The sequence below is a fragment of the Necator americanus genome, chromosome V, assembly GCF_031761385.1.
Source record: "Necator americanus strain Aroian chromosome V, whole genome shotgun sequence".
NCBI classification, from domain to species: domain Eukaryota; kingdom Metazoa; phylum Nematoda; class Chromadorea; order Rhabditida; family Ancylostomatidae; genus Necator; species Necator americanus.
This window is the reverse complement of record NC_087375.1, coordinates 20,124,759-20,152,039: the sequence shown is the minus strand read 5'-3', so window position 1 is coordinate 20,152,039 and position 27,281 is coordinate 20,124,759. Positions and strand designations below refer to the sequence as shown.

The 27,281-nt window shown below is 40.9% G+C and overlaps 3 protein-coding genes across 5 annotated transcripts; 2 read left to right on the top strand and 1 right to left on the bottom strand.

Moving 5' to 3' along the window:
* Positions 1-9,899: 9,899 nt before the first annotated feature.
* Positions 9,900-19,551, top strand: RB195_014510 (uncharacterized protein; the record flags this gene model as incomplete). 3 transcript variants are annotated; one of them, XM_064204817.1, is made up of 13 exons in its annotated part: positions 9,900-10,052; positions 10,487-10,571; positions 11,153-11,229; positions 11,869-11,956; positions 12,052-12,198; positions 12,273-12,383; positions 13,751-13,893; positions 15,544-15,636; positions 17,073-17,152; positions 17,238-17,343; positions 18,259-18,328; positions 19,276-19,344; positions 19,412-19,551. In XM_064204817.1, 13 exons carry the CDS (start codon positions 9,900-9,902, stop codon positions 19,549-19,551), a joined length of 1,362 nt encoding a protein of 453 aa, XP_064060697.1. The 3 variants fall into 3 exon arrangements, with proteins under 3 accessions (XP_064060697.1, XP_013302278.2, XP_064060698.1); XM_013446824.2 differs by lacking the exons at positions 19,276-19,344; positions 19,412-19,551 and having other exon boundaries at positions 18,259-18,345; XM_064204816.1 differs by lacking the exons at positions 9,900-10,052; positions 10,487-10,571; positions 11,153-11,229; ... (6 more) ...; positions 17,238-17,343; positions 18,259-18,328 and having other exon boundaries at positions 19,230-19,344.
* Positions 19,552-19,962: 411 nt separating this feature from the next.
* On the bottom strand, positions 19,963-20,244 carry RB195_014509 (uncharacterized protein; the record flags this gene model as incomplete). Its single annotated transcript, XM_064204815.1, has 1 exon — positions 19,963-20,244. One exon carries the CDS (start codon positions 20,242-20,244, stop codon positions 19,963-19,965), a length of 282 nt encoding a protein of 93 aa, XP_064060696.1.
* A 489-nt stretch (positions 20,245-20,733) lies between these two features.
* On the top strand, positions 20,734-21,249 carry RB195_014508 (uncharacterized protein; the record flags this gene model as incomplete). Its single annotated transcript, XM_064204814.1, has 1 exon — positions 20,734-21,249. One exon carries the CDS (start codon positions 20,734-20,736, stop codon positions 21,247-21,249), a length of 516 nt encoding a protein of 171 aa, XP_064060695.1.
* Between the last annotated feature and the right edge of the window lie 6,032 nt (positions 21,250-27,281).

The window sequence follows — 27,281 nt, the reverse complement described above, 5'->3', positions numbered from 1 at the left end:
GAGCATTAAGGGGTGTTGAAATCTGTCGTGATAATTTGATGGCAATTGTAAACATAACGCGGTCCATTGAATTGAAAGAATTAACTTATGCATGTCCTACTTTGAATTTCATTAGAATAAGGAAAGTAAAGACTAATATTTGCTTCGAATTCTGATCATTTATGATGTTTTAATGGCGTAAAATTTTCATCCTTACACAAGATCAACATCGACCTCTAGTAAACAGAATTCCGTTGGTCTCTTCCAGCAGTCTGTGATCTTTTCATTGCTGACTCATTTCCTAGTCGAGAGTACTCCGATTGTGCTCAAACAAACTTACGTTGGGCAGTGCCATCGAGTATATTTCTCTAGTAGCTCTTTAGTGCGCGTACTATTTCACCAAATCGGAAACCCTCTAAGCTCTTCAAATTGTGGATTTCTCTCTGTGACCTCAGTGTTGGTGCTAGCCTACAGACAACGCTATAAAAGCGGAGCAGGCGGTACTTTTTCGAAAAGTCTGCAGCGCTTTTCATTATGAATACTACAAGGTAAGTCAGAATGATGAATAATTGTTTTCCTGTGACTAAAGTAAAATTCTTAACTGCTTAAATGTCGTGTTATTTCCAGTATCCTACTGCCTCTTGTCTGTCTATTGGCAAGTGTCCAAGCTTATTATGTGAGTATCACTAGCTTAATTTTGGTTTTTAGTTGAATTTAGGTCTGGATTTCTCCAAGATCTAACGTTTGATGGTTTCAGACGTACAACTACTACACATTGCCGTCGTACAATACCGGCTACAATACAGGTTCTACCTATTACTATTACCCGAATGGATACGGTAACACAAATCAAGTTTACTACGACAGTGGCGAGTTTCCATTCAGTCTCCTGGAATATTTTTCGCAAGGACAAAGAAAAACTGGATTTCTTACAGGATCAACAGGGACGGCATACTACTACACGCCTAATTACTCTAATTCATATGGTGGGTGTAGTAGCTGCAACACAAACAGCTATAATCCCTATGTATACTATTACTACACTGGAAAGAAGTGAACGGGTACCCAGGAGCAATCGAAAGGAGAAGATTTATTGAGTGTGTCCTAGAGCATCAATTCAAAAAGTAATAAAAAGTTTTAGAAAAAAAATTCGAGTACATAAGGCAGCAAATTAGTATTATATCGATAACTAAATGACAGTACTAAATGGCGTCTATGGCTGCACTCAGAACAGTGAACAAACAAATCTCCTCTTTAAAAAAAATGGAGCTAGAACAGAATCTACAGAGTATACCGTATCTCGTAAATATGTCACTTCTATTGTCTTACGGTATGGTCCTCAAAATCAAAAGAGTCTGTGATGGGAGCAAAAGAAAGCCATCCTTGTCAAATCTTATCTAACTTACATCGGCGCTAAAGGTTGATTCTGAATTTGCAGACCAGCAGGTTTATGTGAGTGGCTATGACAGGTTTGAGATCTTAAATGAATTTACGTTGGTGGATAGGCCACTGTTTTTATAAATTGGACAACCACAGCACGTAAATTCTGATGACCTGTCAATATCTGCGGAATCTCTCCTTTTTGACCTGCCGTCTAAACAAAACTACGTTTAATTTAATAACGATAAAGGTTTTCAAATCATCCCAGTCGAATCGAGCGATGTATAGAAGGGACCCTGATAACTGAATCGGAACTAATCTAGAGTGTGTAAGCGAACAAAAATACAGTGGAATCCACATCGAACAGCGCTTTGCTACATTGTTTTCATTGTCCATAAAAAAATAACCATGAAAAAGACATGGACGAAATTATGGTTATCGTCTATCTGACTCCATTTTCAAAGAGACACAAAAAGAGTAACGTGTGATACCACTTATTTTATTTTTACCGCGCCGACTCTTGTAGATCTCAGAAAATACTTTTTTTTTGTCTGAACAGTAATAACTAAGGAAGAGGAAGTCGTACGCACATCACGCTGTAAACCAATTTTTTTTACGTCTTTTTTACAGTATTCTTCAGGGAAACTATGCTGGGGAGAAAAAGAGTGCAGAGTGAATCTCTAGTTTTTATGAGTTTCGACTTCGGACGTTCTATTTTGTTTACTGTCACGTCGCTGATAACAAAACTGTAGAAAAATAATGTCGTCGACGCTTTTCTTAAAGAAGATTTGACCAAATATTCATGGGAGTGGCATACGTTGCAGTCGAGTGTAATCATTCGTACCATGCTTCCATGAAATATATTTATGCAAGAATCATACTACCAGAATAATTACAGAACGTTTGTACTCATCTCGCTCTACAGTCACATCAGCTGCTTATCGGAGATTGTCGTAGTATGTAGAGTCGATAGAGCAGTGACGTTTTGAAAACAGTGAATTTTAGGCATTCTGATACAAAGTACAAGCTTTTCTCACTGGCCACTATGAAAATGCAAGTTGCTTAGCAAAATTTCAAACACATCCTCTTTCTCTTTCTTTCTCTTTCTACTAAAGTTTCGCCCCCCCCCCCCCTTCCGCAATGATTTTGAATTTCTAAATTTGAAATTTGGAGAAATTGTGTAGAATTGTTATGCTTATAACTTTTCTGATAAGTAATTTTAGAATTTTCATGAAAATTCGTAAGCTGATTAACAGCAGCAGATACAGGATTGTTTCGAGGATTCATGAGAATATCAGTGAGCTGTTAATTTAAAGTCCTCTAAATGCTTTGCAAATTCGAAGAAACACAAGCACAAGATGTCTGATGTCTTGCTCAATTCGCTTGGTCAGACCCAGCTGACCCTACAACTTGTCCACCCCAGAGAAATAACAGGTAACCACTCGCAGTCAAACCTCTCAGCAACTATTGTTTATTACAACTGTCCCGCAAATTTAGCGGTGTGCTTAAATCTCTTTGCTAAGCCGGAACATCGCAAAAAAATCGTGAAAAGCGCCTAAAATTCTGCAATAATCACTTTATAGTAATTCTGGAATTCCAAAATATTCTACCAGAGGAGTCTCTGCCTCCAAGCATCACATCAGAATCATTTCATGCGCTGTTATTCTCACCTTACAGAAGATTATGCACCATTGTCAACCCAAAATCAGCTAACAGCAATAGCAAGCCCCTCAAAAAAGATTGTGACACTTCTAAGAAAAACCATGACATTTTCGGTAAAATAGGTTTGGAGGAGTTAAAAGTCACGTTCTGCAGAGATAGCGCACCGATTGTTCCTTAACATGTGCCACTCATTCCAATTGATTGGATTCCTTAGAAAAAAAAGAGAGAAAAAAAGAAAGTGGGTAGAAATATGGGATTTCTACGCACTTTATCTTGTCCGTTAGTTATTTTTTAAAGAGGTCATATTTTGCCTATCTAGATTCTCCGACAACAAAGTTATGTGTAGTTTTCTCAGGAAATGTTGCTATCTTCAATAAAATTTTGTCGGCATTTTCAACTGACATATGCCATTAATGAGAAGAAATAATAGATGTTAGACGGGCTTCACATAATTGTTTACTTACCCTTTTTTGAAAAAGTAAATATAAGAACAAAGAAGGAATAAAATGTTGCTTCATTGACAGCCGTTCCATTGGTAGTATTGAGGACTGTTGTCCTGTCCTCAACACTGCTGGAGGGACCCGCAAGTGAAATGTGACGGGGTACGGAAAATACAGTGATGCGGCGGTTCCTTGGGACAAAGAAAACGGTAACGACAATGACTGGGCCTTCAGACAAGATTGGCCGCCAGCGCAAAGAAAGCATGGAAGTGGTGTGAGATCAATCTTACAAATTTCTGGGCTAAGATGTTTGGCCGTGGAACTCGCCCGATCTCAATCCTTTGGACTTTGCTGTCCGGTCGATTCTATAGCAGAAAGCCTGCTCTTTAAGCACAAGTCACTGAATTCGCTGAAAAGAGCCTTGGAGAAGGCATGGCGCATAAGAGATGATCGCGCGCATCCTTAAACATTTTCGAAAAAGATTGGATGCTTGTATCGAAAAGCTAAAGTGGTCATGTTGTATGTGTGGGAGCTTACGCAGAATTTTGTGACTATTAAATAGAAAAATAATCTCTTATTTGGATTAATTGGTGCAAAGTTGTGAGCAGTTTTTCTGTGGTACCAGCAGGAGCCATGTCCTATGACACACTCTATATGACAAGGCAATTTCGAGCTTATTGAAGTACCAATCTGAACGTCCGGCCAAAGCCGGACTTCAGACTTTCTGTGGTGTTCGCTTCGCTCCCCTTCACTGATCAACAAAAATCAATATTAGTGCCTTTTTCTATTAAATTAGACTTGTGTATCTCTAACAATATTTCTTCGTCTTTTTTATTATGAATACGGGTTAATGTGAAGGATTAAGTGTACTATATTTGTGAACCCTTACCCTTATATGTTCTTTTGGGGGTTCCAACATCGCTAGCATACGTTGCTTTTAAATAAAAACAGTGAAGTAGTACTAACTTCTGGTGAATTCTGTCTTCAGAGCTCATATGAAATTCCAATGGTCAGCATTTCATGTAAGCCATGTTTTATAATTGCTTATCTTAAATAATAAACTAAAGTAATTTTAGTAATACTTAGTTTACTAAAGTTAATAATAAACTAACATACTTAAATATCACATGGCGCGCTGAAAGCTGCATAAATTCTAGATTTCTCTTGTACCAGAGATCTCCGTCACTGTTTCTGAGGAAATCACCCATATCATGTTTTAACACTTTTTCGTTGACAACTAAATTAATGTATTTTTTATAGAGAATTACTGCCGGAGTTAACTGATAGGAGTGTCTCCGTGACCAGCACTTTTTTGTGAGAAAAGATAGGTCTTTGCAGGTGGAATTGAAATACATTCCTATTAAAGTCGAAGTGACGTTTCAACCATGTAAAATCATAGTTCCTTTTTTTCCTCTTTTCTCCTTTTTTGTGTTGGTTTCACGGTGAAGCACGAGTGTTCTTTCATAATGTCTGCCCTTTGCATTATTCTTTAACAGAATGACAAATAGTTCCTAAATGACTTTAATCGTGTAAGCACCATACCGTTTGGATATCAAATCTCGGTGACCTCTCCACCATGAGGCGATTCCTCACATATGATGAACAGTGGAGCTTCAAAATGTATATCGTGACACCATCTCCTAATCGGCCTGTCACTTTCACAATGTGGCTCCACCTACACGGACGACCCTCAGTTATCACTCTCAAGGCTCGTCTTCATTTTCCGCCATCGTCCCCAACTCCTTCTTTTCGTTACCTTAAAGGCATCACTCCACGAATCTGAGGTGGTACGTATTTCAGGTGGAGTATTCGAAATACGGGATGGGAGACTATGGAGAGGGGGGTAATTCCGTCCCTTTCTTCCTAATTGCCGTTAAAAACGCCCGAAAGATGCGGCGTGTGCACGCGGCTGGCCAGCTCCAATCCAACTCCTTGGAAGATACGGCTTAAGGCGTTCTGGCGCACTATTTTCTACAGAGAGTTCGACTGGAGCGCGCCAGCCTTGTGCGGCGCCGCATCTTCCGGGCCGTTTCTTACGGCAATTAGGAAGAAATGGGCGGAACCACCCCCCTCTCCATAGTCTCCCACCCCGTGTACGAATACTCCACCTGAGATCTGCACCACCTCAGATTCGTGGGGTGATGCCTTCAAGGGTCAGCTCAGGATTCGTGATCTCTGATTCTTTATTTCAAATTAATCGGTGTTATAAGGGGTGAGGGATAAGGTTATAAGGGATATAAGGGTCTCTTTTGATTTAGATAAACGAAACTTTTTACAATGTTGAGTGTGATCTCCTTCATTTAAAACATTTAAAACATTTTCCCTCTATTTGACAGACTTTCATTGTCCTCTTCCAAAATCCATTTCTTTGTGAGAATACACTTTTCCAGTTCAGTTGAAAAAAAACCGGATCATTTAAGAGATGACACAATATATTTCTAAGAAACGAAGTTAAAATAACAAAAATTAAGTCGAGTGCAACAAAACAAAGAGGGGCAAAAAGCACTCAGAGTACTCTCTGCTCCATTGTACCTATTCTGAACTTCTAGATCTAAACGTGATGTGATGGGATCAAAGTTCGTCCGTCACATTGTTTTTTTACTGGAGATTTGTGGTAAACTAACATTTGCGAGGACACTTGAGGACATCTCCCTCTGCCATTAAATCGCATGTGTTGCTAGAAATCTAAATTGAATTTAAGCGACCTACGAACTATATATCAAACTGGTTTTATCATTCTGCACTCTACTATAACCCCTAAAAAAGCTCGTGAGACTTCAAGCAAAAATTAACCCTTCATACCACTAGGCTAACTGTAATGTGACTTTGGAGTCAAAACAGAAAGGTCAGACCCAAGAATCTGTCAGAACGTTCAACATTAATCGATCAGTTTTTTTTTCCTTTTGTGAAACTACGAAAAACTCATTTGTATGTGGGAATAGTCGGTTGAACTGGCGAAACGATACGGTTCTCTGAATTCGGTTTGGAACTGCCTCTCCTCAACCTAAGGTAAGGGCGGTCCCGGATGGATAGATCAAAATATTTTTGAACTACGATAACCTCCTCGCTACTATTGACATCGATCGCGTCATGTCCGCACTCGCTCATTCACCTTCACAAGCACCTCGTTTGTCGTTGCATCATGTACTCGGCACTCACCAGATCTCTGAAGTTAACCTCCGGTAATTCTGGAAGTTCGTGGGTCTCGGGATCCTAAGCCCTTCCCTCTTTTTTAATGACTTCGAGTTCCAAGGAATGGCCCCTCCAGTGCATGCGAACTTATCAGCTCATGACTGAATACACTGGCACTGCCCTTTCTTATACTTGTTTATGATGTATTTAAGTAGGCGTGGCGAAGCCAGAATTGTGTAATTCACGTCGTAGTATTCAATTCTCGAAAATTCCGAAGTTTTTTCTTTCTAGAAGCCTTCCTTCTTATCTCTGAGTCAAACGATGATGCAATCTCTGCAAAAAAGAGCTCCCTTGGCTTCTACGTAGCTTTCCTCCTGAATTACTTTCAACGCCTTTCATTTCAAGTCTTCCAGGAGTTCTAAAGTCTCATCAGCTTCCTTCTCGAACATGTGACTCTTTTACGCTCCTGCATAGTAGTAGTGTCTGCACATATTCCACTGGTGTGTGATTTTCGACCAACAAAGCAGCCCGGATTTCTAGAACCATGAAGGATAAAGTGTCTGGTAGTGATCAATCCTTTCAAGATGCACCCCCACGTTCAACTTCATCTAAAAATGGTAGGAGTTTATGAGTGTGAATGCGGCCAAACAATATCTTAGGGAGGCTAACCATGTTTCAAGTCAGGGACCTTATCCTCTCCAGGAGTTCTGCCAATTAGTCGGGGTAAATTATAATTAATTTTGAGTGGTGTCGAACCATTTCACGCACAAGCATAGCAGTGAATTCTTGACACGCTGCACTCGTTGCCTGGAGAAAACTCCAACCGTCGTGGTTGGCTGATTTTGGATTCTAAATCTTTGTTTATAGGTATTATTACTACTTAGAAATTATATGCAACTGACAACGAACAAGTTTGCCTACTTTCAAATTACTGCTTAAATCTGCAAAAGTTTTCCTATAGATTTTCATGATGGGCTTCGAATTGCGCTTCGTCTACTTCTGATTAACATGACTAAATAGTGACATGAACCCTTCCCACCAGTCAATAACAATTAATAATTAATTCAAATCCTTTGCAGGTTGAGATCACTTTTTTCTTTCTTGATTAATTCAAATAATTAATTCAAATCCTTTGCGGGTTGAGATCACTTTTTTCTTTCTTGAGTTTCTCAAATAAACTCCTGTGGGTGGTTTTTTTTTTGTTCCAACCTGTACATTTGCAATTGATAATCACAGTTTGCCGACATTCCTCCACACCATCGTGAGCCTGAACCACGCTGGGAAATAAGTGCACGGAAGTGTTAACAGCTCCTGGTTAATCTGAAAAAGGAGAGAAGCACCTTCTAGAGTCTGATTTTTTTTTCTATTATGCCACAAATCTCTACCTACCCACAAAATTCTTCAATTCACTCTTTCATAGTTCACCCACTCCTACTTCTTGGAAGGAGTCGTCAACGGAAGAACGTTTGAGAGGAATCTTCCATTAACATGTATGCTCTTTTCCTCCCAACCAAGTGATTTCATTATTCATTGCACTGCATCCGCGGAGAGCTTCAACGACAGGTATTGCTTTGCAGCTCCCTCCTCTCTTTGTAATGAATATGGTTATGAGATGGTGGAAGAGCTGTATCATCGTGGGGGAACGATCGTGGACTAACGTCTCCACATGTGATGCATTCAAACCTTGATCGGCCAACCCCGACAGTAGGGATTTCGTTTCTAAAAACCTCCTGGTCGACTGGGGTTGGAGCGAGGGAAAGATAATATTCCAGCCATCCTGTGTTCTGGGTGTGGTCCATGCAGCTAAAGGATAGATGTAAAATGTGCGGGATTCATCAATTCCTACGGGGGAAGCGCCTACGTGTTCGACATCACACCAGAATAGTTTGAGGTTTATAAAGACAGCTAGTACGATGACTTGCAGCTAAGCAGATATTTCAAGTCAGTCACTAGTTACCCTCCTAGTCTAGTAGGAATTTATTGACGCCGTAAGGAAGAAGGGTTCGGTTGTCGTCGGGGTTGTGTGGAACCACCGATGGAGCCAAACCTCTTACCGACTGCACTACATCTACATTCAATGGGTAATATACAGAACAGTAAGAGAATGGCAGCGGATATACTAGTCGAAATGAAGATGTATTTCTAGGATAAAGTTTTTCTTTGCTTTTTAGTTAGTAGGATTGTGGTTTCTCAAATAAGGATATCACTAAATGGTTGATCAATTAACTCTCTCATTTTCTTCAGCCTTTGTAAAGCTTAAGGAAATTTCTTTTCTTAGGTGTAGATGACATTGTCAGATTACATAAATTCTTAGCTTTAACTAGTAACATCGAATTCAGGTATTTTCTTATCCGGAAGGACTATCAACGAAAGATCAATAAATACTTCTATGGTGTATCTCTTCAATATCCCCATCTTCTCCTTTCAATCTACTGCATTAAGGGCAGTTAATGATTGGTCACTTCAAATAGCTTCCTTCTCTCTAATGGTAGAATTTTGGATTGTTTTAGTGCAGGATTGAGACTACGCGGCTTTTGATTCCTAGCAGATGTTATTTTTCAAAGCGTAAATGACCAGGACTTTGGCTGTTACCAGAGTCCTGTGTACTCATTTTTGTGATTTCACTTCGACCACCTTCCTGTTATCTGCAAAACAGTCTGACTCCCTTGTACTCTCCTTCAAACGCCGCTATTGATTTATTTCCAACACTTCTCTGTATGTTGGGAAGCAACGCTCAGAGGAAGTTTCTGTGTCTTCCAGGTGATAGAGAGGGTTTAGAGTGCAGTATATAAATATAACAGCAAAGACTCAAAACATCTGTCAGAGGTCCAAAGATAAGGAACTCCAACAGCATCAGTTCACCGCGAGCGTTCAGCCGGAGGCAACTCTTTACACGTGGAGGTTTGACAAAATGAAACGTTGTAAACTGGATTCTATTGCACCTACGAGAGTAGAGAGTTGCTTTAATTGGATATTTATGTGTTGGATACTAATTCACTCCATTCCGGTACGTGAATATTATAGGTGCAAAAAGTTGCTTATGAACTGCTGCTTCAAGCACTCTTGACGGACACATTTGAGTTTGGTGGGGATCTTCCGTATCTTCGCTCCACTTATAAGCTAACTTCCGTGTTCTGTCCGCTTTTAGAGAGAACTCAACATTGAAGTTTCCCTTCAAACGCTGCAAATGAAGAGCTCAATTACAACATTATTCCGATTTCATTAGGTCTTTCCCGCACGTCTTCTCAGAACCTGAAGCAATCTTCGTTTTCCTCATCACTCGAAGAAGATTCGTATTTACAGGAAATGCTACCCCTCCGTGCTGCTGTTCGAACAGCTCTGCACCTCGCTCGGCTCAGCATTCGAGCTTCTTCAACCAACTTCGCCGTTCCACTGCCTCTGGGAACTCCAGTCGTGAATCAGAATTTGGATATCACCATTCCTGACAACAAACTGCTGGTAAGTGGTTTTTTTTATTACGTCTCAGAACTTACTGGGTATAGCGTTTTACCCCTAAAACCTTGCGGACCAACGAGAGTTTTCAAAAAAGGTAGCTAATATTATTTGAAAAAAGGCAATCAGCGGGTGACGGACTGTTACCAAAGGTGCGCTAAGAAAATGAGGCTGCAAGTGGTTATCAAGAGGAAGCAGAGTTCGGAGAATGTTAATTTGGTCGAGAAGGGGCAGTGTTGGGGTTGAAGTCGCGTATTAGAAGATTGCAGTGCAATTGTTCTAAATCTTGATTGTTTCCCAACTATGAAGTTCCATGGTGTCACTAATTCGTTGCGTGAGTCAAATGAGATCCAAATAGCCTCATGAAGGTGCTAAAAAAAACGCAACATACGCTTTCCATTTCGGATAATTGACACACTGTAAATTTCTTCGTATTTCAGGCAACCTACATTTGGATTGACGGAACTGGAGAAAATCTTCGCGAAAAAACCCGAACACTTGAGAAAGATCCCGGAATGGCAGGAAGTGAGTGTAAACTCCTCACTTTTCCTATTTTGTCGTGAAAAGGCTTAGCTAAAAACTGATTGATGGGTCTGCCATTGATCATCTGAAGTGAGAAAAGGCTGCTAGAGAAGCGTTTTCAGTCTCTGCACAGCCGCTCGATCGCACTGACCTGAAGCAACGAGTTATCAAACTTTTGTACTATCTTTTCACTTTCGTTCGCTAGTAGATCCCGAAGAACCACCCTCGAACGGACTCTGATATTCTTATCATTATTACAATGGGGTTTAAATCAATCACCACTATGTACTTCAAATGAGGGGAGCAAAGGAAACTTTTATGGGGGATCGTGGCTTTCACAATGATGCGCTTTCATTAGGCGAGGTCAGAATGTCCTAGAGGAGTATTTTTGTAACGAACTCTTGAAATTTGGATGACGGAACTGAAAATTTATCAATGGAAGAATGATGAATGTTTCAGATTGGAAAATAATTCTGTCTACCATGAGTAGTTTGTTTTGCTTATCCTTGTTCTATTCTAAGAAGGAAATGAGGCATGGATTGCGGTGCTGTCTATGGAATTACTCAAAACAAAATCTCTTCCAGAATATCCGACATGGAGCTTTGACGGATCTTCAACGTATCAGGCGGCAAAAGGCGACGACTCGGACATGCAATTGAAGGTTGAGATTGTTGCGCCCGAATGAGTTAAAGGTATCACCCCACGAATCTGACGTGGTATGGATTTCCGAGGGCCAACGACTATACGGGGGCACAGATTGCAAAAACGGGTGCGATCTCGCTCATCTCTCCAGCATCACTGTAAACAGACGGCTTCGGAATGCGGTTCCTCACGACTTCCTTGTCGTGACGCGCCACCCTTGAGTGCCTCCTCCGCCTGGGATTCGTCGAATGAAATGAACTGCCCATCGGGAATGGATTTTCTGAATCTGAAAGGATTTTCGACGAATCGCAGGCGGGGCCGGGCGCAAAGGTGGCAATAAAGGACGTCGTAAGGAAGCGCATTCCGAAGCCGTCTGTTTACAGTGGTGCAAGGAGAGGTGAGCGAGATCCCACCCGTTTTTGCAATCTACGCGCCGCATAGTCTTCTGCCCTCGGAAATCAGTACCACGTCAGATTCGTGGGGTGATGACTTTAAATGAGAGTTAGCAGGATGTAGCTTCAGTTGGTAGCCACAACTGTTGAAATGAATCAATCACATTGTATCTGTAATGATTTCTTATTTTTACAAACGTTTAGAATTAAATTTCAGAATTTAAACTCTAAGTTAGCTTTAATGTTCGCTCATTCCAACTTTTTAGCCTGTTGCTACTTATCCTGACCCGTTTCTCGGAGGCAACCATAAGCTCGTTCTCTGCGAAACGTTAGATCCTCACGGCAAGCCTACGAGTACGTCCCATCAGTTTCATTTAGTTCCCAATATTTTCTAAAATATGATTCTAGATCAGTGTATTAGTAGATCCATACAAAAATTTTCATTACAGAAAACAATCATCGACACGCATGTGAAAAAGTTATGCAGAAAATCGATCATCTGAATCCATGGTTCGGCATGGAACAGGAATATCTTCTTCTGGATCGAGACGGTTACCCACTTGGCTGGCCAAAACATGGTTATCCAGCCCCTCAGGGTTCGTTTCGTATCAGCATTTGTCTGGACTCTGTCTAAATTAGCTTTAAAAGAGTTCATCACCCTTCGCTACAGGACCATACTATTGTGGAGTTGGCGCCAGCAAAGTATTTGGACGTGAGGTTGTGAATGCCCACTATCGGGCATGTCTCTACGCAGGCTTGAGTATCTTCGGAATCAATGCAGGTACAGTTCTTAGGACATTATTAACTGCAGCGTAACAATAACTACAACAAACATTGCAACAATGTAAAATTTAGAAAACTCCTACTTAATGAAAAGGAAAAACTGGGCTAGCAAAGTTGACATACGTAAAAGTGGAGAAATCAAGAGAAATGCCATGCTCTTTGCATAACTTTGCTGGTTCACACTCACCATCTATTCTCACCATTCTCACCTGCAGCGAGAACATGACTGCTGGTTGATTACTGTCTGAGCTGACACCAACGAAACACCAGTTTACGCTCTCCGAAAACGAAATGATTATCCTGAAACACACGTTTCTTCCATTAGGTTGTTAGCTGTTACCTGGACTCGCTTTCGGATAGTCGCCTCTTTCAAGGATTGAAGAGGGCTACTGAATCCACAACTAAGCAGACAGGAAATCTTTCGGTCATTAACATTGCGGCTAAGACAGACACTCAGGTTGGAAAAGCTTCAGGAATGAGTGCCAAGTGATTAGGTTTAGCACAGCTCTTTGGAGATCAATGACATAATTTTCATTCCGATTTTAGAGGGGTTGACGTATGTACATGTTCTGATGCTTTGCGATACGTAGATTCTAGTGTCATGATAAGAAACATGCAATTTCGACGAGTTTGGAACTTTTTCCTTTGTAATGAGCACAAAGTATTTTGTTTTATTGGAATTCATGTGCACAAAGCATACAGTTCTAGTTCTTCTTCTTCTCTTACATAAACCTGTTCTACAAACTAACTAGGACCTATAGTACATAAAATTTTTGAATCTTTAGGAAGGGGTCCTCAAAGCTGTTAGCAGAGTGTGCATCCGCACGGACACGCTTCCCGATATTCCTTTGGGGTTGACACCGTCTTGCGGCGTGCGGCAGATACTGCAGAAAGCGACTTCCAGGCTATTGACTTCTTTCTTGTTCATCCCCGAGAAATTGATGTGGAAGTCGGCGAGTATTAATTAGGCTGTGAAGGATAAAATGATAAAGTTTCTGGCGTTAATCCCGTCTAAAATGCACGTTCGCGTTCGTTTCAATTCAGAATCGTTTGAGGTTTATGAACGGTCCATAGAACGACTTTTTGGAGCTAGTCAGTGCGTCAGATCAGTGTTCCTTGACAAGTCTGCCATCAAATTATCAAAGTAGGGATGATAAAATTCCAACAGCAATGAATCCTCTTTCCTTGACTTACTTCTCTTCAATGGCTTCTAGATACAGTTAATTCGTGTTATTTATTTCACAAGTTATGAGTTTAGGTAAACAACAAAATCTTAGAGAAAACCAACCATTACAGTGATAACATGACTGGACTGGAGGTTTTTTTTTCCATAGCTCTTCCATACCGACGTCTGTGCGTTTGCAGAAGTGACACCTGGTCAATGGGAATTCCAGCTGGGTACCTGCAGAGGAATATCCATGGGAGATGAACTGTGGATGGCGCGATATCTGTTACATAGAATTGCTGAACAATTCGGAGTATCTGTGACATTCCATCCAAGACCACAGGTGAGTTCAGTCCTTATTAACTTAAAATCGTTGGGGAAGCATCTGCACCAAAGCAAAAATACCCAACACCTGAGGTCATTACATTCCTCTTAAAGGCATCACTCCACGAATCTGAGGTGGTGCAGGTTTCAGGTGGAGTATTCGTATACAGGATGGGAGACTACGGAGAGGGGGGTGATTCTGTCCATTTCTTCCTAATTGCCGTAAAAAACGGCCCGGAAGATACGGCTTTATTCGTTTTGGCGCACTTTTTTGTACAAGAGGTTCGATTGGAGCGCGCCAGTCTTGTGCGGCGCCGCATCTTCCGGGCCGTTTTTTACGGCAATTAGGAAGAAATGGGCGGAATCACCTCCCTCTCCGTAGTCTCCCATCCTGTATACGAATACTCCACCTGAAATCTGCACCACCTCAGATTCGTGGGGTGATGCCTTTAAAGATCTTAATTTCCTCGCTGCGCGATATTTGGTTCCCGATGGAGCTACAGTAGACGTTCGCGCGTTTCGCGACCCACCACCAACTCTGCGACGTCAGCCGCTACTTCTGTTATGGTCTAGTCAAAACAATACGAACAACGGTGCAGTTGCGTAGGCAGCTGCGCTCGAATTGGCGCAGTGGAAATGGCGGTTGGAATCGAACTGGGACCATCGGGAAGTACAGCGATAAGTGGTGCTAGCAAGGATCATCGCCCGACCCTAACTGCTGCGTTCCACCGCACCGCTTCGAGCGCAAAGGCACTGTGCTTCATGTCGTTTCGATCCTACTGTACAGTGGTTCAAATAATGTGCTTTTCAACAGTTCGTTGTACCACTCTGCTTCCTACGTAAACGATCACAAAAAGGGCCGTAATTTTATGGATCAGAACGTTATGTTTTAACCGCACTGTACGAAAGTGTGTTAAGAATATGGCAGTCTTAGTTGTTGTTTGGGTTTCGTACAAAGTTTCTTTTGCTGCTTACTGACCTTATTTGACTCGGTTCTATGGAGAAAAGGATGTGTCATACTTCACCGTTGTGGCACTTTTCCCATTATCAATGTCTTCGAAAGCAGCCGTTTCTTGGGCTTTCCTCATTTTTTTGTCTGCTGACGGATTGTCACGAAATAGATGCCTTCGTCGAATGAACGTGAGAAGGTGTCACATACAACGTTGTTGTTGGCTGACTCTACAGTGTGGAGTCGCATTACAAGATGTTAATCACTTCAAAGAGGCGATCGCGAGCAGCATTCTATTATGTATAAATACTTATTTGTAATGTTGAAGATTTTTGTGATTGGGAGCTACACAATGGGAGATAAAATGCAAATATTTGCAGACGTTTAGATCGCTTAATGTACGTTCGTAAAGCCTCTGTTACGTAAAAGCACAGAACAATTTTGCCAAATAAGAGGGAACACCGAGACAAAGAGGTTATGCCGAGATTTGTGGAGTACTTAAATGACTGATAATACGGTTAACTATGCAGGCCAAAAACTACGTGCCTCATCTATGTATATGTAAAATGTGAACAATATTAATTAATGTTATGCATGTTTATTATCGATGTTTCAAAAAAAAAATCAATGACAAAAACTAAGACTCCGAATAAAATCAGCAGTTTTTCCTCCAAATCGGAGAGAAAAACATGTGAATTTTTCCAAGACTTCTTAGTTTAGGTAACGATGGGTGACTGGAATGGGGCTGGATGTCATTGCAATTTCTCGACTGATCAGATGCGCGCCGACGGTGGATTGAAAATTATTGAAGAGGTAAGTACTTTGGATAGAAATGGAAAGTGAATCAAATCAAAGGCACTTAATGTTCTTATAATGAATAGAACGAAATGAATGAATGGAAAGTGGAGTAGCGCACTACTCTTTAAGTGATCTTGGAAAGCCTATTGGTAATCTTTGTGATGATCTGGTACCAGAAGGTATATTTTCGGCACCAGTTCTTGTTTGTTTTTTTTTTTTTTGAAGAAAGAAATAACATGGGGTCATGGGGTTCATTGCCTGATGGGATTCTTGAGTTACTGTTCCACCAAATTCACCTTTCGTCTCGCAAAAACATGACCTACGAGCAGCTGAAACAAACGCATCAAAAGGGTCTCAAGCAAATTTCAATAGAGTAGAAAAAGAAGTGTAATGATATGAGTTATAGGGTGAAAAGAAAAAGACGGTGAACAGTAATCCCATCAATCAGCACGCGAAAATTTGTTATCTTCTGAACGTTTCCGTCATGCAAAAGGAAAGGAGCGGAGATTAAAAAAAAACTCGGCGCCGATTATGGCGTTACACAAAGATATCTTCAAACTGACAAACATTCGCTCAAGATTAACTCAATTAACTTCAACTTTTTCCAGAATGCATGCAGGTTTATCGTAGAAGTAATCACTGTTGTGCCCATTTCATGTGAAAGTCAGTGTAGTCAGACTTTGATGAAACTCAAACCTTTAAAAAGGTAGCCGAGGAAAGCTGTGAGGGGAAGTGGCATTGGGTCAGAGTATCAACGGAGCGTCATGCAATAAGCCTAGGAAAACGTTAAATTTTGGGTTCATCGCGAAACCACCATACGATTTTGTTCGGGTGATGAATCTCGACGGGTACCTTGTTTGGACAACGGGTTTCTGCTAGTGTAGCGTTTCCACACCGCTTCCTGGTCTACTATATGATACAACAATGAATGTCCCAGAAATGAAAGAGGTCGCGACTCACAGAAAATTGGCGCAGACGTGCCTCAAACCTGTATGTTCCTCAGATCTCGGTTTCACCATCCGTGGATTCGTTTAACTGAAAAACAGTCAGCTACGATAGTTTGTAGTGAGGAACCCTGGCTTCAGCAAGATCTCGTCCATATTCCACATATCCACACATCAGGAAAATGTTTGCCTTCAAAACGATGATGGTCTTCTCTATGGCTAATGTAGCTGGATTGAAGCAGAACATTTTACATAAGTAATTGCAGATTTAGTTTGGTTCAGCTCCACTAAACAGATGTTGAGCAGCGAATTGGATATATATATATATATATATTCCTTGTGTATAATATAGTATAGATATTACATATAAAAGACGTTTTCGTTTTAGTACCCCATCTTTGTTAATTATTTTTCTTATTCTTCTTATATATTCTTTATCTGTACGAAGGCTCAGAACGTATTCTTGGGGAGGAGAGACAATTCAAACATTTTAATCTCAAATTGTAGGCAATGCCTAAACTTGCTGCTACACATGCTGAATGTATACGTTTGTATGATCCCCACGATGGCGAGGATAACAAACTAAGGTACTGTGCAGTACATTTGTGGTTAATCACCGATTTCTTTATTTATTATATGAGTCGATCTGGTTTACAATTGAGGTTGATTCAGACTCACCGGGCGACATGAAACAAGCTCTGCTGAGAAGTTCACTTGGGGTGTCGCTAACAGGGCAGCTTCAGTCAGAATTCCAAGAGGAGTCGCTCTAGCTGGCAAGGTACGCTTAAATGCTTGTTGTTTCACCTGACATAATTTTGTTTGATGTCAATTTTTGAAAGTTGGTTCCTAAAAGAAAGAAAAGAAAGCTTAATGGGAGATAATGTTGTGCTGTAACAAATCCCGAAGAATGCACAGGAATGCTAATGCAGCATTCCTGTGCACTCCAATAATTCTTACTGAAAAACCGTACAAAATCTAATCTTACAGTTCACATGAAGCGAAATGTTAAACAAACTCTTATTTGTTCGGGGAGTAATCAGTGGTGTTTTCAATATTGTGCGTCTTCTATCAGAAAAAAAGTAATTTGCCGTTTTGTTCAGTTTTTTATTCAGTTTAGCTGGTAAAAATAGGTGTGATTACAGCACTAAAGTTTTTGAATTCAAAGTAGTTGAATAAAGCAGAAGACGATAAATGGGGCAGAACGCAGCGGAAGTGTGTTTATTATTTCACGCCGCTGTACGAAACCCAACAATTCAGTTATGCTCTAAAAGGAAGCAACATATTAAAATCATTCTAAATCCTCTCTTTCTTCTTACCTATTCACGTTGTTCTTATTTCACAAGCTGTTAGTTGGCGGTGCTCGCCCAGATCCTACCGTCACAGAAAAAACGGGCGTTTTCTCACTCTCTCTCTCTCTCTCTTGTGATTTCTTTTAAATGAATGTTAGGATAAAGATAATAGGAAAAAATAAGCTCATCAGAAGTCTGGACAGTCTGCCGTAGATCGTCCTAATAAGGAATCTCTGCCCCCTCAAAACTTGTCTTCTAAATTGTGCGCTTTCTCAACAAGGTACCAAAAATCGTTTCAATGTGATCAACTGCTGCGCTTGACTACATACCGTCTTCCTTGTTTACATGGGATGGAGCGTTGAAAACTTCTTTATAGACGATACACCAGTTAATTGTACTTGCAGGGTTACTTGGAGGACAGACGCCCATCTTCAAACTGCGATCCATACCAAGTGACACGTATGATTGCCGAAAGTATTTTCCTAAGATGAACCTGCTGTTTTCGTACTCTTTCGCGTGATTTCTACTCTCGGGTTTCGTCGAACCCGGGTAATTTTGAACTTTTTGCCGTTCCACTTCGTTTTCTTCTTTTTGCAATTTGTGGGTATCGAAGCACTTCACTAGAATGCACTCACTGGAGTATCAAGTACTCACGTTATTTGATGCTCCTCGTTTCGCATTCTCACTAGTGTCGTGACGGAGCTTAAATTCTTCTCGCCATTGTAGTCTTCTCACCATTATGGTAATTATTAGAGTCATTAGAGTGTTGTTAGAGCTTTAGAGTTAGTTTACCGTTTTTGTTAAATTTGCGGTTGTAGTTCTTCTGGTATTGTAATTACCGCTGCAATTAATAGATAATTAAGGTTCTCGACTATTATTTTTGTTGTCATGACTCATTTCATAACCATACCATACAGCATCATGTATACGTATATATACACATGTATGGAAACCTAAAAACTAAGAGAAAGAAGTGCTGGATTTCCAGGGAAAGGTAAAGTCCAACAAAGTGCCAATAAATTAGAAAACTGCAAATTAACAAATACCTTTGCTCCTTATTATGAAGAACCCTTCGACTCGGCAAAAATACGATTTTTGGGTGGTACTGAAGTGATGATAACCAAACCTCTATAATCTATTTTAAAAGCTGTGACTAAAGAAAACCGCGCAGAGCGCAAGACCTCTTCACCTTGTTCACCACGAGTACAATGAGGACTACATCGGAGAATTTGGTTGCGATAGATTTGAGTAATTTCACAGACTGATCTCTGGCGTAAACCTGCTAATGCTCACAACCGTCTCGCCAAAATGTCGCAAGATGGTTTTCTGATCCATATAGGTTGGGCGACGACCTGTGGTGAGAGCTAAGCTCGCTATGGCGGGGCTGTTTAGTATAGGGAAAAGCCTGTCTGCTATTCCAGCATACTCACTGCCTCAGTACCCTGCACACCGAGCCCTGCCGTCTCAGACGTCGGACTTTATGGCAACCGGTGAGAAGCGATCAAATCTCAGGTTGCTCGGAACGTTTTCGACTCAGAACCAAGGCAACACATGCAGGAGTCGATAGACTGCCTCACACTGCTCAGCTTAGCCTCAAACTGCTCAGCTCAGCTCAACTGAGCTGCAGAGCGTATCAAATTTCACGTGATTGCTCTGCCAGAGACCAGGAGCAGAAGGAGCGAAGTATAAATGATTGACGGTACGAAAGTTCGACTTTCCTTGAATCTTGGCATAGAGATTGCAACTTGTTGATAGTCGAATTTAAGATTGACGGTACGTTCGTCTTTCGCGAAGAAATCTTTCTCTCAAATGTAGGCATTGTTGATTTTGTTGCGCACCCATCCGTCCTCCATCCTGTTGATCCCCTTGAAATCATGTCATATCGTCTGGCCATTGTTCACCTCCGCCCTCCGCGCTAAACACTCATCAGCACCATCAACAGCTACTCACCAACATCAGTAGGTGATGAATCCGAATTGGACGCGTTTTATGAGGAGTTGGAGTAGGTGATCCGCAACTAAAACTCCTTCTACAAGTTCGTTGTCGGAGGCTTCAACGCAAACCTAGGACAGGTAACAGAAGAGGAATAAAGGATCGGAAGGTTTGGACTAGTGAACCGGAATGGAAATGGCAATCTTCTCACGGGCTGTCCGCCGCTCCGCAGGAGGAAGGAAATCGTGTACGACAACTGCACACTCGAGGACTCCTTCCCTAAGATGACTGGCACATCGAGGAGGGCTCAAACGTGCACTAGGAGCTGCTGCTGAGAGGACTGCGAGCTTGTGCTGAGCGTGCCTCGAAGCCAAGCACGACAAACTTGGATCGAATTTCAGAGACCACCAAGGAATTGCTGGAAAGAAGAAGGACTTTGAGGCTTGATCCGAATGCATCCCACACTGAGCGGTTAGTAGCAAACATTAGCTGGAGAAAAGCGCTACAGGAGGATCTTTCGAAATACAGAAAAGGGATCTGGAAGCTGCAAAAACTCGAACGGGTCTGAAGAAGCGTCGCGTCGACCTCCGCGATTATAATATTCCGCTATCTGCCTTGCTGAGCAATGATAGAATCCGAACCTCTTCTCATCGTGAGATGGAAGGGAGAGGTTATATCCGAACCTTTTCCGTTTGCCAACTCCTGTGTCAAGCCTGATCATTTCTGCTGGTTAAGTTTCACCACGGATTCTCTTTTCGGAAGTACGAGTCGCTATCAGCGTGAAAGCTGGCACAACCCCGCTCACATGATGTTATATCAGCAGACTTTCTTCGGGCTGGTAGCCATCAGCTTCATGTAATTCTAGCGGACCACATGATGTCCTATTTTCAGAACAAAAAACTCCTAAATCAGTGGAAGACCTCGCGAACCGTTCTTATTTATAAGAAATGGATAATGAAATCTTGAGAAGAAAGGGCATACGTGTTGATGGAAGAATCCTCTCCTACCTTTGTTTTGCGGAAGAAATAGTTCTCTTTTCGAGAAGTTCCAGTGATGCAGAGACGATACTCAAGGAATTGAACGAAGCAGAGAAGAGAATACGACTGCGAATAAACAGAAAGAAGAAACACTTCATAAAGAACGTCTACTGTGAGGACAGAGGAGTACAACTTGAAGTCTCCCAGATCGTAGAATCTTCGTCATGCATCTACCTTGGACGTTCTATGAGTATGGAAAACGACTTGAAGGAAAAATTGAATAGAAGGATGAGAGCAGCGTCCGCAGCATTCGCACTGGTCAGAAAAGCTACGGACCAACTGCAAGCCCGAAACTTCCCTGCCCATCTGTTCGATTCCACAGTTCTTTCAGCACTCTGTTACGTAGCGGAGATATGGGCAGACACCCACGCTGCTACATCTAGGAATCTACTCACTACCCGCAGAGCCCTTAGAGATGTCTTCTGAAGTTTAACCGCCGCAAACAATACCTTGCCGGTCTTCGCAGCTCCGAATTAAGAGCAGTGAGCCAGCAGACTATATATTGAAAGCAAAGCATATATGGGTCGGTCGCATTATGGGAAGAATCGATGACAGATGGACTAAGAGTGAATCCCTAGAGTGAATCCCAAGAGGTGTTAAACGGCCTCGAGTGAGGCCTCCAACACGATGGGACGATGTGATTGCTGCGCGAAAACGAAACGATTGGAAAAGATCCTGGCGCCCGCACGTCCAGTGAAAACAGTCTATCTAAGTTTCTAAGTAAGTTGTAAGTAACCTCCGGCGCTCACATTCTCCTCCAGACACAAGGTCAAGAAAATCTAGAGAATTCAATATTTTTACCCGATTTGACTAACCGTTAGATGCATGACTGATCACTGTATTACAAATTCGTCGACTAAGTTCCACAAGTTGTACCCGAAGCATGAACTCCGTGCATAAATTGAATATGTTCTTCGTGTAAGCACTTCACTCCCTCTTATTCTACTTGAAGAAATTGTCAACTTTTCTTAAGGAAAGTGACAAAAGATTGGAGGAGAATTATGACTAATATTTCCAGAATTTCCACCATGATCGTTTTGTTTTTATAAGCAAATATGTCTCATATTTTGCAAAGAAATGGTTTCAGGTCTTGTCACATCAGATCTCATTACCTGTATTTCTTTTTAAATAAGTTGGGAGAGAGTTGATTTTCATGACTTAGAAACCGGTGCTATATGCAAGCGTTTCATAGTATAGGGAATTGAGAGTCACAATTTCCCGTCAACACTCATCTTGCGGCTGGATGTGTTCTCCAAACTAAGGTGTAGAAAAACGTTTGAAGGGTTTTCTTGTGCTCTAAATCCTTCTTCTGAGTTAAAAATAAAACGTAGACCACGGCAGCAAAACGATGCCTCTTCACGTTGAACTGCTAGAACCTGCACTATAGGCGGATACGAAACGCCCTTAGAGATTCCCATAGCAATTTCCCATAGATTTAATTCCTAGCATATCTAGGAGCAAATGATTACGCTCAAATCAGCTACAAATTCTAAGCAGGACCCAGAATTTGTAGCTGATTTGAGCGTTATGTAAAAGCTGCTTTCTAATTATTCTGATTAAGTGGGAAAATACAAAGTTTTTCAAAAGTTCATGAAGTTCATCGAACTGCAACAAAAAGATTAATCCTTTGTGAGCAACTATAGGTTACGATGAATGAATGATAGCATGAATATGTGGCGTCACAGGAAACGAAGCTTCCTTAGCGAAAATGTTCTATCTTATTTCGGAGTATTTTGTTATGGGTTCAGTAACCTGGATTATTAATGAATGGACCAATGATGCATCTGTTTCATCTCCCACACAGACAACGACAGTGATCGTACATAATGATTTAGGTGGTTCCACAAGTTTCTTTTCACGGTCGTCAAGTTTTTAATTCATAGTTTTTGTATGTTCTGGGTTAAAGGCATCAACCCACGAATCTGAGGTGGTATGGATTTCAGGTGGAATATTATATATTATACGGCTTAGTAGATTATGGAGAGGAGGGTCATTCCGTCCATTTCTTCCTTATTGCCGAAGATGCGGCGCCGCACAACGCTGGCGCGCTCCAGTCGGACTCTTTGTAGAAAATAGTGCGCCAGAACGCCCGAAGCCGTATCTTCCGGGACGTTTTTCACGGCAGTTAGGAAGAAATGGACGGAATCATACCCTCTCCATAAGCTACGATCCCTTATACGAATACTCCACCTGGAATCCGTGCCACCTCAGATTCGTGAAGTGATGTCTTTAAGGGAATCAACAATGTATCTAATCGATAAACGAAGGTGGCAAGCGTCAACGCAACACTCAACGAGTCGTCTGAATGTGCGTAATGAGTATAAGTCCAAAAATATACAAAAGAAACAGAGACTTATGTTTGAGAAGATTGCTCGATAGCAATGTTATGAGGTATAAATTGAGATCGACACCAGTAACGATCGTAGGAAGTTGATTAAAAAGAAAGTCGAAATGAAAGATATCATAGCAAACAATAGAAGAAAATTTAGCCACTAAAGAATGACGGTGAAGAGAGAGAAAGAAAGAGGAGTTGTCAAATTTAAAGGCGGAAACGAAAGCGATTTTGAATCGTTGCAGTTCACAATAGTTGCCGCTTATTCTTTTGCAACAAATTTATAACAATTAATGCATCCAATAATTATTTAATTTTTCTGTCCACGTAATATTTACGTAAACTTATTTACCTTACAAATTTATCATCATCCATTCATCATTCGTAGCTGTTGCCAGTACAGTTAAATTAAAGGCATCACCCCACGAATCTGGGGTGGTGCAGATTTCAAATGGAGAGTTCTTATATGGAGTCGTGGATTATGGAGAAGAGGATGATTCCGTCCACGTCTTCCTAAGTACCGTAAAAAAACGGCCGGAAAGATGCGGCGCATGCACAAGGCTGGAGCGCTCCAATCGAACTAGTGGGAAATAGCGTCCCGGAACGCTCGAAGTCGTATCTTTCGGGCCGTTTTCACGGCAATTAGGAAGAAATAAATAAAATCACCCCTCTCTCCATAATCTACGACTCCGTGTGGTCATAACCCACCTAAAACCCGCACCACCCCAGATTCGTGGGGTGATACCTTTAAAGAAGCAAACCCTCTCTGTGTCTAATCTCTCTTTCTCATTTTAAGAGAAACAGAAAAGAAAGCCGAATTGTGGCGAAACACAAAATGAAACGAGCTCATGTGTAACATAAATAGCAGTTGTTTTCGACGCTGCTTGAGCTTACAAATGAAAAATACGATGTCTCATTCAAAAATATTGAATATTCGTTCGCCAAACGCTTACACTGCTAAGCACCTGCAAATCCCGGACATTCAGCACCATGTGAAAAAGCCACGCCCAAGAATATGAACTTCTAGCTAGTTCTCGTATCAGAGTAAATGAAGATGTGAGTGCGAGCAACAAGCAGACGTGTGCTCTCAGGAAAAGTATGAGATTTGCGGACAAGTCGCATGAGTTGCAAAGATGCGATACATATGCTCTCGCAAAAAAAAAACGGCTGCTCCGGAATGTCGGACACCGTTTCTTATTAAAGTGTTAGTATCTTCCTCATCGGAAATGTATCTACATGATTTCTTCTGCCATTTATTTTGTTTTCAACCGTTTTTTAATCGAAAGAGAAAACGTTTTTGAGTGAATGAGAGCTCTTTCGCGCCTACTACAGTAATAACTACAAATCTTGGTTAGTCCACAGTAGTCATAAAAAATACAATACACTTCCATGTTTCGTTTGTACATGGTCCGAGGTTAAAGTTCGTGTTTGTTCAATGTCCTTAAGTTGTTTATTCTTGTTGTTTACTCATGAGATCAATGGAATCAATGGATTTTCCTTTTTAATACATTAGAGAACTTTCAGAAGCATGTGGTTTCAAAAAAAAGAGAAATAAGAGATGAGAAAAAATAAGAGATATTTTCAAGGCGGTCGGAACTAGCGCACTAATTTTTTACCGCATATCTATCAGAATGACAATCTTGTTTCTTCTGAGTGACACATGTGTAATGTATGACCAAAAATGATCCAATTGGCTGTATCATAAAGCATTTAGTTGCCCTACAAAACACCCGTTCACGAGTTTACGGGAAATTGAGCGGATAAATCACCTATAATCTCTGTTTTCCCTCTCTCTGAATTGTTTTATCTGCTCTATACTTCAGTGCTCCACAGTGGTCATAAAAAATACAATACACTTCCATGTTTCGTTTGTACATGGTCCGAGGTTAAAGTTCGTGTTTGTTCAATGTCCTTAAGTTGTTTATTCCTGTTGTTTACTCATGAGATTGTTTACTATACTTGCATCTTATTCAAGACGAAAAGCAGATAACATAGACTTGACTTGAAGAAAACACCCTAGAAAATCTCTTTCGCATAACATTCACTCTCCTTTTAAGGTCCTTGTAAAACTCAGCCTTTGTGTTATCGTTCCTGGAGGACACTAAGAAAGCCTTCGAGTATAATACGACATGATCCTGCATACATATTTGAATGTTCTGCAATAGCAGATGTTCACACCTTGAGCTAGAGCCTGTCGGTTGGGTTTCGCTCAGACCCTCAGAATTAGCCTTCGAAGCAGTCCTGTCTTTGCATGTTTAATGACATCGCCAATTTCCAGCTTCTTCAGATAATTTGTGTGCGGAAAAAAGTTCTATATGTTTCAGCTCCTTAGAATCAATTTTTGTTTTTTTGCAATTCAATGTATTCTTCCTCATTTCTACTTGCCATACTTCCTTCCGGAATGTCATGAACAACCTATTTTCTCTTACCACAAGAATCTAACAATATCTTGTTCAATTCCTTTCAGAATTAATAGTTTCTTCCGTCTGTCAAAGGTTCGTTGGTTTGACAGAAATATTTAAAGAAGTGTAAAATTTGGTGAGTAGTAGATGATCCTAGCAGCATCCAGCTGCTTGCCACTGCTTTTCCTGTTGTTAATAGTCAATTACTTCGTTCATCTCGATCAATCAATCTCCCAGTTTCTTTTTCTCACAGAGCTACTTCGAATTAACATGGATCATTAGAGTAATGCGATGTTGTTGGTCCACGTTTCACTAATTCTGTGGTGAACAAAAAGTTTGTGAATATCATTATGTTAGGGAGAAGCTCAAAAACCTTCAACGTGGAGATTTTGCGCATCTGTTTTGTTTAAAGGCATCACCGCACGAATCTGGAGTGGTGCGGACTTCAGGTGGAGAGTTCCTATACGGAATCGTAAATTATGAAGAGGAAGGTGATTCCGTCCATTTCTTCCTAATTGTCGTAAAAACCGACCCGGAAGATGCGGCGCGTGCACATGGCTGGCGCGCTCCAATCGAACTTGTAGAAAATAGCGCGCCTGAACGCTCGAAACCGTATCTTCCGGGCCGTTTTTTGCGATAATTAGGAAGAAATAGAACGAATCACCCTTTTCTCTATAATCTACGACTCCGTATACGCATAACCCAACTGAAACTCCCATCACCCCAGATTCGTGGGATGGTACCTTTAAGGCGAAATAAATACATCGAAACCAACCAATTTTCGTGTTCGAAGATAAACTGATGAGGACACTTACTCAAAGGCAACGTCAGCCAAAATTCTTGCTGTTACTTTCCACTTAAAAAAGTAGTTAGATTCCTAATATTCAAAAATGGCAGCGAAAACGCGCAAATCCTACTTCAAACTCAGATATCGAAGGTATCAAAAGCACAATAGGTATCAGCTCATGCACCAGGTTAATGGCGAAGGTACGTAAATTATAAAAAATCTAGGTAAAAAGGATAAGGTTTTCGTCAACGAACTACATATTAAAGCATTTTAGATCTGTAAAGTATGAGGAAATCCATTGCACGCGGTATAGTTTCATCACTTTAAATTAAAGGGATGTACGATTGGCGCCGTTAACTGAACTGAGGCTTCTGACTCCTATATTTTTAGGGGTAAGGATATTCCGTTCCAATGTTCTCTGTCCTGTTTAAAAACTGCGCTCCGAATCCATCTGATAATAATCCAAAATCGAGATTTGACAAAAAGTAGGATATTTTTATTTGTTGTTTGAGGATGCAAGTTATTAAAGTTAGTTCCTATAAACCCTTATTTACTTTCACTGTAAATTGTTCCTGGGACAAACCGGAAAGCAGTAAACAAAGATTAGTTTTCATCTACATACGGAAATGACAGGACGCGTTCTCAAAGTGTTCCGCCTGATCATATTTGACCTAATATATGAGAAAGTGCGCAGAACACCAATGATGGGAATCATACAAAGTATAGGTGGTCAAGAACAATTATTGGATTTTAGCAATTCTTCAGTTGAAATGAACTCTACGCATTATGTGAGAAGAGCGAGAAGCTTAAACCCCAATTTATGGGAAGATATAAATTCACAACTTTGTTGGTGAACTTTTTAGTTTTCGATAAGCACTTTTTGTGAAGATCTTACCAGTGAAATTACGTTAGATTGGAAATCAAAGTGTTCTATCAA